Source organism: Melopsittacus undulatus, chromosome 2, assembly GCF_012275295.1.
Source record: "Melopsittacus undulatus isolate bMelUnd1 chromosome 2, bMelUnd1.mat.Z, whole genome shotgun sequence".
NCBI classification, from domain to species: Eukaryota; Metazoa; Chordata; class Aves; order Psittaciformes; family Psittaculidae; genus Melopsittacus; species Melopsittacus undulatus.
The window spans coordinates 78,151,950-78,172,057 of NC_047528.1; the positions used below are offsets into that span (position 1 = coordinate 78,151,950).

General features: G+C 40.0%; 1 protein-coding gene across 5 annotated transcripts in view; it reads right to left on the bottom strand.

Annotated features, from left to right (window-relative positions):
* The window catches only part of SH3KBP1 (SH3 domain containing kinase binding protein 1), a 226,149-nt gene that overhangs the window by 25,953 nt on the left and 180,088 nt on the right, over nucleotides 1-20,108 (bottom strand). For all 5 annotated transcript variants that reach the window (XM_031051030.2, XM_031051032.2, XM_031051031.2 and 2 more), the window contains 4 exons: nucleotides 10,422-10,523; nucleotides 7,006-7,057; nucleotides 2,834-2,914; nucleotides 807-969 (listed from right to left, as the gene is read on the bottom strand). In XM_031051030.2, coding sequence (XP_030906890.1) covers nucleotides 807-969; nucleotides 2,834-2,914; nucleotides 7,006-7,057; nucleotides 10,422-10,523 — 398 coding nt within the window. The remainder of the gene's footprint in view (nucleotides 1-806; nucleotides 970-2,833; nucleotides 2,915-7,005; nucleotides 7,058-10,421; nucleotides 10,524-20,108) is intronic.

The following is a 20,108-nucleotide window of genomic DNA, read 5'->3' on the forward strand; positions in this document are numbered from 1 at the left end:
ACCTGTTTCTATCTACTAGGCATAAAGGAAGTCTAGAGTGCACAGCCCAGATGCTGATGGCTAATGCAGTCATCTAGACTTCATCAGGACTACAGGCAAGGCCTTTAATTTCTGTAACCTCTGCTTTTCCATGCTCTACAGAGATTAAATGGAATTATGTTGGCAAGACCAACTTCTCAGTGCTCCTCAAAGGCTGAAACCACCTTTGATAAAGAGCATCATGTAACTATAAAATAACAGCCAACATTAGAACATAAATATTTGACAACAGCATTCAGCAGTGGCACCAGCTTAAAGAACATTGTATGAAGACACATGTATTTGGCTCAAAATTGATATAAAATGATGGAAGAAAAAAGACTGAAACCAAACTGACAGTATTTGAAATATGTGTTGTCTAATGCTGTTCCTCAGTACAATCCAAGCTTTTACACTGACTTAGTGCCAAGGGTAAGCTGAAATAATTTGAGGTAAACTAAGAAAGTCAACACCAGTTTAACTTACTGATACAGGTATTTCCCACATATTCTGCAGTGGAAACTATGATGTTAAAGTAACAGTGTTTTCTTCAGTAGAAATGAATTAGCAATGAACAATCTAAGACTATTATTTTTGAGAAGATAATTATGAATCAGCCAGATGACTAGATGGCTTTTCTTTTTTTTCTTTGTTCTCTAAATATAGTTTACCATAAAATAAATTGTGGTATTAACTGTAAAATCTAAATCTTTTAAATGTATGTAAATTCTATGATTCTGTGTTTTTTTCACTAAACCCAAAATCAGTGGACAGAGGAAGAACAGTACCTTGTATGAGTCACAGGCACAGCTGGTCTTTCTGGTCGTCTTGGGGGCAAGGTACCAGGTCTATTCACAGAGTTTGCTTTGGGTGGCCGAGGTTTCTTCGGAGGTATAGCAGGAACTGAAGGCTTCTGCAAGTCTAAGTGTTTTTGCTCTCTCTCTGATCTTTCTTTAAATCAATTATTTTCAGGAATAAAGAACACAGATATTATGAAGTGGAATTCATTGGCACTTGTAAGTCTACAATTAAACAAGAAATCTTCAACTGTACATACACTGTATACAAACAAAAAGCTTAACTCTTTTCCACATCTGTCCTAAATAATACTTTATTTGACACAAGATGTTTACTACAAATCAGTTATTTGTCCTGCCTGCCTGTTCTTGTCTGTAATCCCTCTTGGCCAAAATGCGTCTGCAGTATCTGAATAGGCACTGGAATGGGTTGCCCAGGGAGGTTGTGAATGTTCCATCCCTGGCAGTGCTCAAGACCAGGTTGGATGAAGCCTTGGGTGACATGGTTTAGTGTGAGGTGTCCCTGCCCACGGCAGGGGGGTTGGAACTAGATGATCTTAAGGTCCTTTCCAACCCTAACTATTCTATGATTCTATGATCATGGAATAAATCACCAGAAACACAGTCCACATGATATTTAGAATAGTCCAGTAAGTGACTGTTCACAGGCATACACCCTTTTTCAGTACACTTTCTTCTGATGCAATTTGTTGGGTCCTCTGTAACACTGATGCTTTTCCACTGTATTGTGTAATTTTTACACACTTTCTCCTGTGGCGATTTATACTGCACCAGTGTCCAAGAATCCTAACTATGTATGAGGGATGGCCTAGACAGTGTAACAAATCACAGCGTAAAGAACATTCCTGTGCCTCCCTTGCTGCCACACCTCACTGAGCAATCGCTGACACTTCCTGGTACTCCAGAAACGTAGGCATGACTCCTACAACCTCATTTCAACATTTAGAAAAGCTACCTATATTTATACCCTTGGACAGTACCATGTTTATACTTCCTCCACCATTTTGACAGCTTTTTTTAAAATCCAAAATGGAAAGCAAAGAGTTTTATTGCTAAGATAACCACAAGAAGTAGCACACATAACCAGAAATAAACATATGTAGATGAAACTGCTGAAACACCTGTCAGATCACTAAGACATATATCCAGAAACAGATCTTCAGGCAAAGTCTGAATGTTCTAGCACTGAATTGTAACCACATCTAATGCATTTAGACATGTCCATACCCTTGCCTTTTAAAAGACTGCAAGGTTGAATATTTAAAAGTTAAGAAATCCCATAAACAAACTTGTCTGTATAACCTAAGAATATGCTTAAACGTATGAAACTTGACACCATTAGAGAATCAGTGTAACTATTACCCCCAAACTATTTCTAATGTACAATGAATACAATGAAACCATTAAAGGTTTAATTTGCTTGTCACTGTTCTGTGTGGTACTGTGCCCCATTCCTTTCAATGTTTAAACCTGGCTTTGAAGACAGATTTCTTTCATTTCTTCACAGGCTTGCCTATGACTTTTGGGACTATGATAATGGGATGATTCATAAGCATTGATGACTAGATCTTCACAGAACCCCTCTGTGATGCAGGAAAACCACCAACCCTGCTTTCAACTAGAGAACCAAAGCATATAGATGTTAAGAAAAAAGTAGACACAAATCTGGGGTATTTTACTTGATGAAGGACATGTGTTTTACTGAGCACAGAGCTTTAAACAGCACTTTATGCATTGAGAGTGTATTTCCCTTCGACTTCAGGTGAGGCTGCAAGCACGTACCAGCTCTGGATTGGTACAATTGAATACCTTGAATTTATTTCCAAGGCAACAATGAGATCCATTCTAAAATTTGCAACATCAAAGATCTATCAGAGTGGGAAATAAAAAAACCAAATAATGCACTTAATGAGAGCAGAAACTGAGAAACGAGGATGTGCATCAGTTCCATTTCCCTGTCTCTCTGCAGAGAGCAGGCAGGAAAGCACACTTCATACCTCTTTCTTCAGTTCGATTAGGAAGACATTCTGGCCTTTCAGGAGGCACCTTTTTGATTTCATGCTTTCGATCTGTAGTACCTGTCAAAGAAAGGAAAATTTGGAATTCTGAAGAAGTCAACAAACCAGCATATATGATCACAAACGATTTAATCCTGCAATTTCTTCGGCTTTTTGCATGCTCCAATTTGAAAATGTCTTGCTAAAACTGAACATAAATCTAGATTCAAGTATTTGCTTACATCAATATGACAAAAAAAGATTACGTATTTATGTTCTCCCAGATCAGGTTCACAGTTTCCAACACGTGTATCTCAAAAGAACAGGCACTTTCTGACCATCCCATTATATAAAAAAAAATAAAATAAAAAATTCAATAACTACAGATTTTTAGAGTGTGAAAAGATCCTTTACCATTGTAGGCATACTTAACTGAACAATTCAATAGTGTGGAGAATCATTAGGCTCAATTAATTAGAATCAATTAATTGGGCATTTCTGCCAAAAGAATACTTAATACAGACAAACACAGGGCTTACTTTACATTGAGTACACTTCTCTTTTTCAACTCTAGTACTAGCTGCTCACTTCCACATGTTAGAAGGATGAGAACAGTAGTACTGACAGTATTCTGCATGACTGATTTAATTGACAACATATAGCCTGGAGGTGTAAGCCTCTTTTGCCTTCTGCCTGTGTACTGGAGACCGTGACATAGTGACTTCTGTTGCTAGTAGGAATACGGGAACTTGTGGCACCAACAACGAGAAGATTTTGCAAAAATTTCCTGGCACAGGCAAGATGCGATCTTCCAGTCCTTGTATTACAAGAAATGCTTTATTGGATATTGGCTTCACTGCATTGGCTAAATACTAGGTGCTAATACCATTTCAACTTAGTAGTGTTGAAAACCGCTTTAGCGAGAACTATCAGTATTCCAGTAAAAATTACAGTAGATGACATCCAAGAAAAGCAAGGAGGCAGGGCAAGGAACACATGCAATTTTTTTCTTCAAGCTATTTTATTATATGCACTTCTAAAATACATTTACATTTTTTGAATGTGCTGTCACAACTCTCTTCTGCACCTGGTTCCTAGATATCAGTACTCATCATTGGCCATTGTTTCTTTACGTAACTGTGCTGTTGGACAGGCAGCATTTGCATTACTTATCATGGCAATAAATAACACTGAATTCCCATTTTATGGTTGGATTGTATGATCTTAAGGGTCTTTTCCAACTTAAATAGTTCTACTAAAATACTTCACTCCTAAAGTGTTGCTAGAAACAAAGCCTTTCTAAACACAAGTTATGCAAAGCACAAGTCAACATATTGACAGTCTTGCACATACTAGCATGTTCAAGAAAGACACAAGTCCATATACCTAATTACAGTAAGATTAACAGCCATCATTAACACACAGAGGGATATTTTTAGGACATGTCTAAACCAGTGAGCCTACAAACACTGGCGAGCTCCCAGACTCAAGTCTACTCCCTGCCTGCGTTGTCACCTCCAAATTAAGAAGCACCTAGGCAGGCACCATGATCCTGCCTTAGCTGCCATAAGAAGGTCACCTGCAAAGAAGCTCTGGTGAAGACGGTACAGGCTCCCAGAGGGACCTGGAAGAGTATTGCTACCCTCCAGACTAGATGCAGCTGTATTGCTTATCCCAGGTACCCAGTGAAATGCCTAATGCTTTTCAAAGGGACTTACGAGCCTACTTTGGCTCTCCAGTTTTCACATTACTTTGTATAGTAGCCCAGCACAGATGGCCCTGAAAGTCTACTGCTATACAGATCTGGAAATACAGCCAAACTTCCAGCTATACTATAATACAAACTAGACACCTCCTTCACATATGTGCTGCTTGTACTACAAAGACCAGCTCTAATTCTCTGCTCTGATTTTATGCTCTGCATCAGAAGATACTGACATTTAATTATTTAGGCTTCAATTGACAGTTCTCAATTTATTCATCACTATGACTGGTTAAATATACAAAAATATCACTGGATGTTGTTACCTGTCATCAACAGTAAGGCTTCATGTGGGGATGTGGTAAAATACAGTATTATCTCAGTAAAGTGATAATTTGACAAGGTAGATGATGCCAGGATGGTAATAATAATCTATAATAAACACACAGTTTTCTCCTTTACATATATATAAAAAAAAAAACTCCTGTGCATAACAAGGACACCCTTGTAAAAAAACAGGGTTTAAACTTAAACAGGGGAAGTTCAGGTTAGATATAAGGAAGTTCTTTACTGTGAGGGTGGTGAGGCACTGGAACAGGCTGCCCAAAGAAGTGGTGAACGCTCTGTTCCTGGAAACGTTTAAGGCCAGGCTGGACAGAGCCTTGGGTGACATGGTCTAGGCGTGAAACATCCCTGTCCGTGGCAGGTGGGTTAGAACTGCACGATCTTAAGGTACTTTCCAACCCTAATCATTCTGTGATTCTACGATAACCAGCCAAGGCTTGTCAAAGACTGAATATGAAAACAAAGAATAGCAATAGCCTTGGCTTTGCCATAGACTTATATGGCCTTAACTGAATTGTCCGCATCCTTTATGTATCCATTTTTCTTTCTGAAAACAGGCATATTATCTTCCTATGGTGACACAACTAATGCATTGCATGTTAACAGGTACAAAAATATTAAAAGTAGTATTCTTTAATTATAGGCATATAAATTGATAGAAATATAATGTTTTATAGAGCTTTTCTAAAGTTGTCACTAAGACATATTTAATAAGCAGACACCACTAGATGGCAAAGTTATACTGCTCTCTCTGGACACTGTTACTGATCTTAAAATCAAATTTATGTTTTTATGAGTCTCAAGACAGAGTGAAGAATAAACCATGGGTGTCAATAAGTAAACTAAATATTTAAAATCATGATTCTGTAGTTGGAGAGTGCTTGACAAATTAAAACTATTTAAATTATAGCCTATTGATTCACAGTAAATTGTAAATGGGTGTTAACTTTTTCTTCTATTAATAGATCAAGATTGCAGGAGAGGGAAAATTTACATTTTAAAGCACTGAAAGCTGGAACAGACCATAGTGACAAGTAGAATGATCTGGCTAGATTAAATGTGTTCATTTTGCTTTTTCAATGTGTGCCCACACTGGGGGAAGTGGTAGTGCTGTTACAGAATTTTAACAAATGGATTGGAGTTAAGGGATTAAAGAATTCCAGCCATAGTTATGTTTCTACCACAACTGCATCACAAATGAAAACTGACAGCATCCCCTGCCTTCTGCTGAATGGAACTGGATTTTGGTTTCTGAGGTCAGAACTGCCAAACACATAGATATTTCAACGGTTTCTAAGTTTCAGGGAAAAACATAGGGACTTTTGAAAATTTGTATGGAGAGGTTATTTTAAAACTACCAATACAAGTGGTTTCAGCTCTTAGTATTCATACGCAATTTAGTCTAACAAATTCCAAAGCCAGCTTTGCTAGTACTCATCTGTTTGCAAAATCATCAGCCCCTTAATACAATTGCAAAACCATTATCTACATGAACAGGTTCAGGATAACTCCTTTAAGTTTTATGCTTACGGCTATGAAACATTCAAAATTGAGAATCTACATGTAGCACAAAACCTGGAGACAGATAGACAGTTCCAGCATTCATGCAGATCTGCAACTCTTTGACTGCAACTCAGATGGGGCCATTTTATTACAGCCAAGTTCTCTGAAACTATCTTATAGACATGCTAAAAAGCTCTTTATCTCTAGAATAAACCAGATCTGGAGATGTAAAGTGAATGCAGTTTCCTCTTGGAGGTATTCTCAGACTCCGGCATACTGGGTCTGTACTGCAAAGACATGCATACAATCAACTTCAGTCAAGGAACAGAACTGGAGAACTTGTAAAAACTGAAATATCAACGCTCGCTCTGACTTAACATGTTTAAGGGGTAAAATATGGCATTTAAAAGAGGTAAACATGGTTGCCTGCAATACATTTAAAAAGTGCACCTGCCTTTCAGGGTTATCACCTTTTTGCAACTTGATTCTTATTTATTAGTTGTTTTCTAGACACCTCCTGCTTATCAGTTTTGATACAGATAAATTCTATATAAATTTGAGTACTCTTGTTTTAGATTGAGATGTGCTCACTGACATGTGCTGTACATCAGCTGCACCTTACCTGATCCTTGTTTGATGATAGGAGCTGATGGAGGTGGTGGTTTCTTCGGTCTCTAAAATTCAATAACAGAAGAAAACAGGCTGTTTTAATATGCCTATAAGTCTCATTCATACAAAGGTTAACATTAATAGCAATAATACATTGCTTACCATTAATAATTACAAATCTTGACACTACTGATCTGTCACAAATTTCCCTGAAATAACTTCATTAAAACAAATTTGAAGAGAGAAGATATCATTGACAAATAAAATTTTATTTTTTTACTTTTGCAACTGAAATGTTCTGCTGAGAGGGGTAAAAAAACAGTAAAAAAAAAGTCCAGTTCATGTGCCTTAAGGTAAGAGAAGTACAGGATCTTTGATTTACCTAAGAAACCTATTCATTTAAATTTTAGTCTTGTAAATATTCCAACCCATTTTGGAAAAAATCCAAAACCAAACACAAAACACCAGATAGGCATGGCAAAATCTGAAGCATGTTTTTTCAGATGCATAAATGGAGCAAAAATGCAGAACACAGGAAATACTGCAAAGGTTGCATTTTTTTGTTCACTATGAGACATCTACAGCTCCAGTTGTGAAAGACAGTTATCAGAGTTTTAGATGTCTGTTGAAAAGAAATAAATTATTCCAACTAGTCTGTACTTTTTACTTTTCTTTATTACGACAATTTTCCTAATAGATCTGTAATGGTGTGGCTGAGAAACATGACAACCAAATTAGCACTGGAACCATTTCTCTTCATGTCTAGGCTAGGGAAAGAGTGGCCTTTCTTCTGTGTTGATGTGTGTGTATGTATACACGCCATACTGGCAGTTACCGTATACAACTTGGAATTAATACAAAATCAAATGACATACCTTAACTCTCACTGTTAAAAAGCCATAAAGTATCATAATTAAAGAGAATAATGGCAAAGTAAAAATTAGTATTTGTTTTCTTCATACGTCTATAATTTTTTTCTAGAGAAGGACCTTATTTCTTTTGCTACAGATAGATCACAATCACTGTTATCACAACCATCAACCTTGGTGGGTATGCACTAGTGTATATAGACTTGTGGACCTAACTGTAAGATGATTTTCCAGATACACATAGCTTTGATCATTTAGGTTCATATTTTCTATCAAACCCATGTTGATATCAAACCCCTCCCTATTATTTTCTATACATCTGCCAAAAGGATCACATACTTTCAAGATCAGCTGTTTTGTTCACTTGCAGTAATTAGTTCAGCCTATGCTCTAGTTTTGGTCTGAATGTTAATAAGGAGCGAGTTTGCTGTGAAGGCTGAGCCCTTGCTGCTCACCGTTCCCAGCGATCTCTCTCAAATCTGGCAAATGTATTTAGAAATACATGGTGAAAAAAATAAATTGCAGATGAACAAGTGAGAGATTCACTACAAATACCACCCCTGATTAAAACTAAAACATTAATGTACCTTGTACACAAAGGAGAAAGAATCCTATGGTTAATTAGACAAAGTGGCTTTAACTGGAAGCTGATTAGGGAAATACATTGTTTCAAAACGGCAGACAAAGATCAGAATGGAGGTAGCATGAAAAAGCCTTAATACTGCTGAGGGAAACATGGAGAAGCAAGGAAGAATTACAAGGGTCTGTGGCTGGACAAGATAACTGAGAAGGTGACAGAGACAGACTAGAAATGAAGCCAACAGAAAGGAAACCAGGATTGGTTGGATAAAAAGACAGCAAAACTACGGAGAAGAGACAAAGAGAAAGGGGAGAGGAAAACAAGCTGGATAAAGAAATTTGGTGTAGGGAAAGTAAATCCAGATGGTGATTCAGACTCGGGTAGTGAGCTCAGGGGCAAATTCTGTAATTGAGACCACCTAAGAGGAGACTTGGACTAAGCAATGAACAGAAAAGGACTTGGACAAATACTCATGTGTAGAAACAAATCAGGATTGGAAAATTTGGGACTGAACAATGAGATGGGAAAAAATACCAAGCTTTTGTTCAACAAGCAGAAGAGCTACTGCAACAAATACTTTCAGGCCATTGGATGAAATTCAAAGTTTCTGGATCACATCAGAAAATACCTGAAAAAGCCACTGAAAAGGTATCCATTTCCTTCCCTTTTAGCACTGATTCAAGCAGAAAACCTATAGTTCTTTACTCATGTGGCCAGATCTGTGCCATTTAAAAAATTAATAAAGCTTTATTCTCCACATTTAAGGCAAACCTAGCTTCAAATTCTAAGTGTCTGAACATTTAATTTATTCTGCAAGTCACAGTCACAGTACTCTGAAAAACACTACAAGATACAGAGTTTATAAGTTCAAAAAGACCAAACAAATTTCATCACCAAAAAAAAAAAATTGCAAAAAAAAGATTTGTTTTTTCTTCTATAATAAACTCGCTATGTTTTACAGTTTATGATTTCTGCCTCTTCTGGAAATCACCTTCTTTTATTATTAGGCCTAAAGTCAGGATATCCACTCTGCTATGGAACTGCATTTTCATCTCCCACAGATTTACTGCTCTTCTACCTTCATTTTCAATAATTATCATGTTAGCTTCTGTGAGTTGTTTAATAGTTGCTTTATTAAGGCTTCCAAGTGATTTAATTTTTGCCTCTGGCATCCAATTTTATTGGCAGAAATTGAAGTTCAGTGTCAGTAAGTCTGTTTTATCACACAAGGCTTACACTGTCATTGTGAAATACTCATCAAAAGCCTGATTGCAAGTTTGTAATATCCACTGATGACTGACAAGGTTCCTAGAAATGGAATGGACTTTTGGGGGAAGTAATCCATTACTTTATTTCAGGAAGCTGCAGGATTTCTAAATATTGTTTGGCAAATAATAATGCCATCTTTTTCAAATAAATAGAAGCTGAAAAAGCTTCTCTACAGATTTTATACCTCCTTTTTAATAATTTTGAGAGAGATAAAGAAACATGTCTCTGAGATACCAAAAGCTCACTGTTGTTTTTCAAATCTCACAGTTAAAATTTTCCTCTTCTCATTCTGGAACAGTGTTTGACTCCTGTCAATCATACAGGTGGTATGTTAACTTTATATTCCATCACAGAAACAATGGAGAAGAGTTAACAGTTCTGGCCATCACTGCTCACCTGACTCAGCAAAATTTTCTGGGACCTCCAGTTTCTCTCTCTTTCATACTTAGGATGCAGGATAGAGGGCTTTCAGAGCAACAGAGTAGAGACTGACTCACTGGATGGGCCAATCAAACCCTTCAAAGACACTCCATAATATGATTTTGACTGCCCCAGGTTCTCTTCATGGATGCTTTCTAACCCAGAATTTAATTTCCTTTAAAGATTTTTTGTTCTTACAACTTTGTCAAAATCACATACCCAAAAGAGATTTTCTTTAACGCCACTTTTATTCTGTATTCTAAAGTGAAAATGGAAGAATACATTGCTTACCTCTTTTTCAAAATCAGAAGGAAGAAGCTTGACAAAGTTATCTGGAAACACACCTCGTCTGCCATTGAGTTCTCCTTCCCACCATCCCACATCAACGCAATCCTACAAAAGAGTAAAATAACATGAAAACCGCAATGTACTTTAGTGCTGAAAAGATCCATGTGTTGAAGTGCTCTTTTGCATAATGTTCTGCCTTTTTGCTAGAACATGACAATTTGCTGGAGTACCAGGTTAACAGGATAATATACCAGATAAGAACTTCAGTAATCACCCTGCATTACAATATCACATAGAGCAGATAGAAAAGAACAATAAACATGCTGTAAGAGCTCAAGAGCTCGTCAGCGTCTAAAGCAAAACACTATTTCATCATTTGATCTATTAAACCAGAAAGCATTTCCAGCATGCATGATACTACTTCTCTCCAACTTCATTTTACAGAATGACAATAACTTAATTAAACATCATAAATCCCAGGAGGTAAAAAAGCTCCTTTATTTCCCACATTTTCCAGAAAAGCTTGACACATTGGAATTATTACATTTCATCACAGACCAATTAAGAAGGCACTATATTATTGAACAATATCAAGCATCACCTTTTTCTGCAGCATTTTTGAGCAGCACAAAGCAGTCTCTGTAGTAAAACAATGCACAGCTAAATGTCTGCAATAAATCAACTCCTATGTTAGTGAGTCTAAGTGATGAAAAAAATAGTACAGCTATTTTGGTCATGAATAATAACAGTAATAGAAGCCACAACCATTTTAGAAAAGTTTGTCATTGTTCCTTAATTCCTGGATGGCAAGCCTCGCGATCACTATTTTTGTGTTTGCTAAAGAGAATACTTCTAGATAAGATTTTCCACATTCTCTGAAAGCTGTAGCTGAACCAATGCAGCTCTATTCCAAAACACATAGGAAAGTCACCCACTGTCTGCTGAGTCTTAAAAACCCTTTCAGTCAATTTTAGCATCTGGCTCAGCCCTTGGCTGGCCACCTTTTCTACCCTCTTGAGCAGTAGCCTTAAATCTTGTAGTTCAGAGCCACAAAATAAATATTACACACCTCAGGCATGAGGGTAAAGGAAATCCCACAAACAGGGCACAGGTTTAACATGACAAAAACTCACCAAGTATCCCCCCATTCTATGAGAACCAGGGCTTCACAGGGCTGGGTTTATATTTTGGACCCTGCATCATCTGGCAACATCAGCCTTAAGCTATCACTGTGGCACCACTGCTTCCACAATTACAGAACGGGAATGACCAAGCCATCTACTCCTGCCACGTATATCCAGATGTCCTGGGAGCACAGCCACTTTGTAACTACTCAAGAGTTCAACATAATGGATGTTAATATTCTAACATTTCTAACCCAACCCTGTGGAAACGCTGAGATTTAATTAAGTACTTCCATTTTCCAAAAAAAATCACATTTCACCACTGTTCAGGAAAGGTAAGTTGAAATTTTGGAGCTGTGTTCTCTGAATACTCATTGGCACATATGTAGATCTGACTGTTATAGCTTGTGGCATGATCACTGTTCCAGGTCATACTTCAGTGAGGATTCTCCATCACTCACTGTTGAAGAAACTGAGTGTTCCTTTGCCCTGAAAGGACTTTATACAGGCTATGGAAAAATGCATGATAATATACAACACTGGCACATTACAATCACCTATTTCTTATCATTTTTCAGTAAAGTGAGACAGCTAAAAAGCTGTGCATCTGATATACCAGAATATAATGACAAGAATATATGGGGGGTATGGATATAATAAAAATAGCAAGAGTGAGCAGGTAGTTTAGGAAAAAGGGAGAGGCAATGACATACACTAATAGGTTCACACAGAGAACAAAGCTATGACAACTGGAGAGAGGCAAATGAAATAGGCCAAATATAACAAGTCTCATACATGCTATCACGCAACATCTCTCTGGAAACAGCACTGGATTAAGGTGTTCAGAATCTTAACATTCTCACTGTGTGAGAAAATAGCTTTAAGAACACCAAGTGGAATTGCACGCATAATGCTGTTTATCCACACAATTTGGATGTGAAGGCATAACTGTTTTGCAGTACATATAAAAGCTCCGGGGTTAAAAATGTCACATGCACAAATCAGTCACTGTTGTAGCCATGTATAGAATCATAGAACAGTTAGGGTTGGAAAGGACCTTAACATCATCTAATTCCAACCCCCCTGCCTTGGGCAGGGACACCTCACACTAAACCATGTCACCCAAGGCTTTGTCCAACCTGGTCTTGAACACTGCCAGGGATGGAGCATTCACCACCTCCCTGGGCAACCCATTCCAGTACCTCACCACCCTAACAGGAAAGAATTTCTTCCTTAGATCCAGTCTAAACCTCTGCTGTTTAAGTTTCAACCTGTTACCCCTTGTCCTATCACTACAGTCCCTAATGAACAGTCCCTCCCCAGCATCCCTGTAGGCCCCTTTCAGATACTGCAAGGATGCTTTGAGGTCTCCACGCAGCCTTCTCTTCTCCAGGCTGAACAGCCCCAACTTTCTCAGCCTGTCTTCATATGGGAGGTGCTCCAGTCCCCTGATCATCCTCGTGGCCCTCCTCTGGACTTGTTCTAACAGTACCATATCCTTTTTATGCTGAGGACACCAGAACTGCACACAATACTCCAAGTGAGGTCTGACGAAAGCAGAGTAGAGGGTCAGGATCACCTCCTTTGACCTGCTGGTCATGCTGCTTTTGATGCAGCCCAGGATACGGTTGGCTTTCTGGGCTGTGAGCGCACAGTGAAGCTGGCTCACGTTCATTTTCTCATCGACCAACACCCCCAAGTCCTTCTCTACAGGGCTGCACTGAATCTCTTCTCTGCCCAACCTTAGCTGTGCCTGGGATTGCTCCGACCCAGGTGTAGGACCTTACACTTGGCATGGTTAAACTTCATGAGGTTGGCATCAGCCCACCTCACAAGCATGTCAAGGTCCCTCTGGATGGCATTCCTTCCCTCCAGCGTATCAACCGAACCACACAGCTTGGTGTCATCGGCAAACTTGCTGAGGGCACACTCAATCCCACTGTCCATGTCACTGACACAGATGTTGAACAAGACCTGTCCCAACACCGATCCCTGAGAGACACCACTCGTTACTGGTCTCCAGCCAGACACTGAACCATTGACCACAACTCTTTGAGTGTGACCATCCAGCCAGTTCTTTATCCACCGAGTGGTCCACCTATCAAATTGATGTCTCTCCAATTTAGAGACAAGGATGTTGTGTGGGAGAGTGTGGAACGCTCTGCACAAGTCCAGGTAGATGACGTCAACTGCTCCACCCCTGTCCATCAGTTCCGTAGCCCCATCATAGAAGGCCACCAAATTGGTCAGGCAGGATTTCCCCTTACTGAAGCCATGCTGGCTGTCACCAAGCACCTTGTTGTTTTTCATGTGCCCTAGCATGCCTTCCAGGAGAATCTGCTCCCAGATTTTGCCAGGCACAGAGGTGAGACTGACTGGTCTGTAGTTCCCTGGGTCATCCATTTTCCCCTTCTTGAAAATGGGGGTTACATTTCCCTTTTTCCAGTCGTCAGGAACTTCACCTGACTGCCATGATTTTTCAAATATGATGGACAGCGGCTTAGCAACGTCATTTGCCAGCTCCTTCAAGACCCATGGATGGATTTCATCAGGTCCCATGGACTTGTGCACATTCAGGTTCTTAAGATGGTCTCGAACCAGATCCTCATGTACAGTGGGCCCAAGGTCTTCATTCTTGCAGTCCCTGCGCCTGCCTTCCAAGACTTGGGTGCTGCAGTCAGAGCCTTTGCCAGTGAAGACCGAGGCAAAGAAGTCATTCAGAACCTCAGCCTTCTCCAAATCCTGTGTAGTCAGTTCTCCTGATAGCTTCCAGAGGGGGCCTACATTGTCCCTAGTCTGTCTTTTATTTGCTATGTACCTATAGAATCCCTTCCTGTTATCCTTCACATCCCTAGCCAAGATTAATTCTAACTGGGCCTTAGCTTTCCTAACCTGGTCCGTAGTTTCCCGGCCAACATCCCTGTATTCATCCCAGGCCACCTGTCCTTGCTTCCACCTTTTACAAGCCTCTTTTTTCCTTTGATTTTTCTCAGCAGCTCCTTATCCATCCAAGGAGGTCTCCTGGCCCTCCTGCTGCACTCCTTCTAGTTGGGATGCAACACTCCTAAGCTTGCAGTAGGTGATCCTTGGATATCAACCTATACCAATATAATATCATATAATACCAATATAAGGGAACAGAATGTTAAATATTCATTAAAAGACAGATCTGATTTGGCTTTGTTTTTCAAGAGCAGTATCCGAAATGACTAAAGACTTTAAAATGCAGCCACTCTGTCCTTCATCTCATCATCTGCCTAGAATTAGTCACATGCCCTCACAATGCTTACATACTACAAAAGTACAGAGAGGAAAAATTAAGAGGAAACAAGTAGTTCTTTGTCAAGAAGAAGTATACAGTATTTCAAAGAGAAGAGAGGATCCACTGAAAAAAATCCGAATGTGAATGGGCAATGAAAGATTGTACAATAATACATGCATTGCAAACTAGCTTTATTGTTTTATTTCTGTGAAATCATTTGTTTCAGCTGCTACAGGGATGACAGAATACTGCAAGTTAACTTAATGAGGTGTACTTAATATGAAATCTTAAAATTATTGTTCCCAAATGCCTTTCTTGTTGGCATTTTCCTTTAAATTATAATGCATGAACATTGGATGATATTTGACAGAAAACAGACTAGCATTAAAAGATCATTGCTTGTATGTTATGGTTGGGATTTTATAGTTACTTTTCTATTTTAAGCTTTTTATTTAGCTTACTTAGTCCACCTCATCTCCTGAGATAGAGTATATGCTAACTAAATACATGAACTAAATGGCTTGGTTTCTTGCATCATGTCTGGTTTGGGGGTTTGTTTCACCCCTCACCCCTCCATATCTCAATATTTTACTCTGATGTAATCTGTTCCTGATCTACAGATGCAGGCACTGAACAATTCTGCCCTTCTTTTTCTGGTTGTTTTCTCTCATGCTCAATCTGTGCATTTCTCCTGTGTTCTTCCTCCTCTTTAGCAGGATGGCCTTTACCAAGGACACTTACCTTGTCTAGACCTTCCTGGGAGTCATATAGCAGGTATTTACCAGTTCTGTTAGACTGTCAAGCCTTTGTTAGTGAACAGGGTTTATTCCTGACCTACTGATGTTTTCAAAATATCTACTAAGTGAACACAGGGCTCCATGAAGGACCGAGATAATCAGCTAGTCATGCATGGCATGGGAAGGCGCTGTGCAGGATATTACTCTCACTGCAGAGCCAGCACCCCTCATTCCTGATGTGAAGGCGCCCTCCCACTTGGCTCCATCTACTTGCACAGCCTAATAATCAGTGCACTCAACTGTTCTGTCACGTGGTGTGTTTTATAATGCCTTCCACCCCCTACACTGCTAATCTGAAATTGCCAAAACATTTATGACCTGATTTAGGTTTTGAAAAATAATAAGAATAATTCAAGCGTCCATGAGATGAAAGGCTTCTGCTTCAGCTGATACCACAGCCTAGTGCTAGCTAATAAACTTGATTAAACAACACACAACATCACATACATTCTTTTTAGGTCGGATTTTTTTATGCTCTTAGGAAACACAAATCTTACTCCTACTTCTTTGTTTTATTAATACACATGAATGTTGTATTCAATGCTTTGTTTAACGCTCATTTGTTTTCATGAAGATGCTGTTTGCGTTACAGTCATTAATCCCAAACAGCTGCAGGTTTGCTTTTTATTCTTCTCCAGCTTGCTGCTCAGGCTTATGCAGCCAAAAACCATGCTGGATTTTCATAAAGTAAATTTTCAGGCAATTTCTCTTTAATTTTCTCATTTACTGTGTTTGCCAGAGGAGGCTTCCATGTCACTGAGCAAAAGGATACAGAGATCTCAGAAATTAAAAGCTACAGATGAGATCTGTTGAAGAATCTCAGTGGTGCAGAGTGCCATTTTGATACCCACAGATGCAGGCTTGGTCTGCTCAATAGCCTTCAGAAGCCCACGTATGATGTGGGCAGCAGCAAAGTCTTCATCATGAGACAGAGAACCACACAAGGGTATCTGAGTTACAGCTGCACAAGCTGCCTCAAACACTGACGAATGACAGAGCCTAACCCTAACCCCCTAACCCTAACCCTAACTCTAATGCAAGGTCCTACCCCTGGGTCAGAGCAATCCCAGGCACAGCTACAGGTTGGGCAAAAAGGAAATTCATGGTAGTCCTGTGGAGAAGGACTTGGGGGTGTTAGTCAATGAGAAAATGAACATGAGCCAGCAGTGTGCACTCACAGCCCAGAAAGCCAACTGTATCCTGGGCTCATCAAGAGGAGTGTGACCAGCAGGTCAAAGGAGGTGATCTTGACCCTCTACTCTGCTCTCATCAGACCTCACTTGGAGTACTGTGTGCAGTTCTGGTGTCCTCAACAGAAAAAGGATATGGAACTGTTGGAACAAGTCCAGAGGAGGGCCACGAGGATGATCAGGGGACTGGAGCACCTCCCCTATGAAGACAGGCTGAGAAAGTTGGGGCTGTTCAGCCTGGAGAAGAGAAGGCTGTGAGGAGACCTCATTGCAGCCTTGCAGTATCTGAAGGGGGCCTACAGGGATGCTGGGGAAGGACTGTTCATTAGGGACTGTAGTGACAGGACAAGGGGTAACGGGTTGAAACTTAAACAGCAGAGGTTTAGATTGGATATAAGGAAGAAATTCTTTACTGCTAGGGTGGTGAGGTACTGGAATGGGTTGCCCAGGGAGGTAGTGAATGCTCCATCCCTGGCAGTGTTCAAGGCCAGATGAAGCCTTGGGTGACATGGTTTAGTGTGAGGTGTCCCTGCCCAAGGCAGGGGGGTTGGAACTAGATGATCTTGAGGTCCTTTCCAATCCTAACTACTCTATGATTCTATGAAGCACAATCAAGGCAATGTGATTGAAACTATGTGGCTGCCTGTGAACACTGAGCAAAAGCTATTTCCAAACTTCTAGATGCCCATCAGCCACACAATCCTAATCATACCATCTCTTTTAATATATTTGCACATGTTCAAGGTCAGCAAAATGGCTGTAATTTCAAAATACAGGTTTTATAAAAAAACTGTCAAGCTATTACCATCCACTATCAATATTCCAAAATGTATTAACAAAGTAGATCTCTGCCTTATCTCCATGTTATCCTGTCAGGCTTGTAACAGTGTAAACAAAAATCAGATGCTGAAAAATACCAGAAGTTATATGAAAAAATATATGCCAATTACTGAAAATGTATTTTAGTTTAATAGAAAAAAAGGAAAACAAAATATTTACAAAACTGAAAAGTAAGACACAGCAAAAAAGCAGAAATTGTGTCTGACAGACACTAGAGTTCATACAAGTTAGGTGGTAGCTGGGCCAACATTTAGCTACTGTAAAAATCAACTCCTACCAAAGCTTGACTCAGAGACTGTACTCATTGACTCACTGCAGTAACAGTGCAAACAAACACCTTACAGAAATCCACTGCCAGTTCACATTGCCAATTCTGTTTTCATTGTTCAGGCAGGGGCAGATTTATGAAACAAAAATCCAGAGGGAAATTATAGCATTTTTTTCACTGAAACACAAATCTTGGTTTTATCCTAATTTCCAGTGCAGTAGAAACATAGAATCATTTAGGTTGTTAAAGACCTTTAAGATCATTGAGTCCAATCATTGACCAGTACTGCCAAGTCCACCACTAAAGCACACCTGTAAGTGTCACATCTATGTGTCTTTTAAATACCTCTCCAAGGATGATGACGCCAACACTTCCCTGGGCAGCCTGTTCAGTGCCTGACAGACCTTTGAAGGTGAAGAAATTTTTCCTAATGTCCAATCTAAACCTCCCCTGACACAACTTGAAGCCACTTTGTCTCATCCTATCACTTGTTACTTGGGAGAGACGACAGCTGCCCTGCTACATTCTCCTTTCAGGCAGTTCCAGAGAGCGATAAGGTCTCCCCTGAACTGCATTTTCTCTGGGCTAAATAACCCCAGTTCCCTCAGCCCCTCCAGCAGTGACAGGGTGCAATTCCGGTAGTCTCTGCCTCTCTCAGACTCCCTGATACTCCTCAACCCACCCACCTCCTCGCGGAGCTCAGTCACCAAGGGCAGGAGTTCCTCTACCTGGGCACACCTCCCAGAGGTGTGCTTACCCCTGCCATCCCACGAAGGTGTAAGCACAGAGCACAGCCTGCAGCTGACACCTGGGTGGCACCATGTTCCCACCAGAGCGCTGCTTGGGCAGCTCTGTCAGTCACAGCGGCTGCAGTGCTTAGAGAGGCCACAGCTTTCTGCCGGGTGGACACCATTGCTCCCTGATTGAGCCGGCAGGCCCATATGCGTGAACTGCCACACAAACTGCAGCACCATACCCTTGCTGCTACACCATGCCCTGTTTGCCGACCCTGCTGGTGGCGCTCCTGGTCACTGGCGCTCCCCCTAAGGGCTTCTTTTAAATGTGGGGGGACTTGGCCGCTTTTGCATCTGGCCCTGCCCAGTAGTTTTGCTTCAAAATTTTGTCTGTGACTAATTTAATCCAAATGACCTTTTAGAGAGTGAAGTAAAGGAAGGGAGGAGAGGCAAAGTGAAAGAAGGACTGAAAAGCTCTTCTATGGCAGAATCAACATCCATTCTAATTCCAACCTCAGCAGATCCCAAATTAGTGATAATAAACTCAATGCACCAGATTTATTAGTAACATTTATTTGTGATAAGTATTAGGGTAAAGAATTGGACAAAACATAGTGAGGAGAAAGAGATATTGAGGAATTTTGAGGAGGAATTTTTAAACTTTATAGTATTTGTGACAAATATTACACAAAATATAATGTACTAAAATGTCAGCCTGAGTTGGCATTCTTATGTAAGTCAGAAAATTATTGCAAGAGGAGAGGGTAAACATGGGAGAAATGGCAACTACCAGAAAAACCTAAGAGAAGGCTTTGGGGAGACCTTAGAGAAGCCTTCCAGGGCCTACAGGAAATCTGGAGAGTGACTTTGTACAAGGGCATGTAATGACAGGACAAGGAGTAATGGCTTTTAGCTGACAGAGGAGAGATCTAGATTAGATATTGGGAAGAAGTTCTTAACTCGAGGGCGATGAGGCACTGGAACAGGTTGACCACAGAAGTTGTGGATGCCCCATCCCTGGCAGTGTTCAATGCCAGGTTGGACAGAGCCTTGGGCAACATGGTCTAGGCATGAGGCATCCCTGGCCACGGAACTGGCTGATCTTTGAGGTTACTTCCAACCCAAACCGTTCTACGATTCTATGAAAAATAAGAGGGAGAGACCTATTCCTCATGTAATTAGAAATGAGACATGAAAGTTGCGAGGAAATAATCTGGAGAAAACAGACCTTTTTTGTAATTTATTTTTTCCCCTCAGAAAGGCGTAGTGGAAGAATAGAAGAAAACTAAATAAGCACCAAAAACCAATAATAAGATAAGAAAGATAAGGACAAAGCTCCACTCTGAAACCTATGTCTGTGGTGACTAAAAGACTAAGGATGGAGTGGGGAAAAGAGAAAGTGATGCATGACTAGACAGACCATAAAAAAGCCCTGCAAAGACATTTTAACATACAGGCAAATATATTTTCCATTT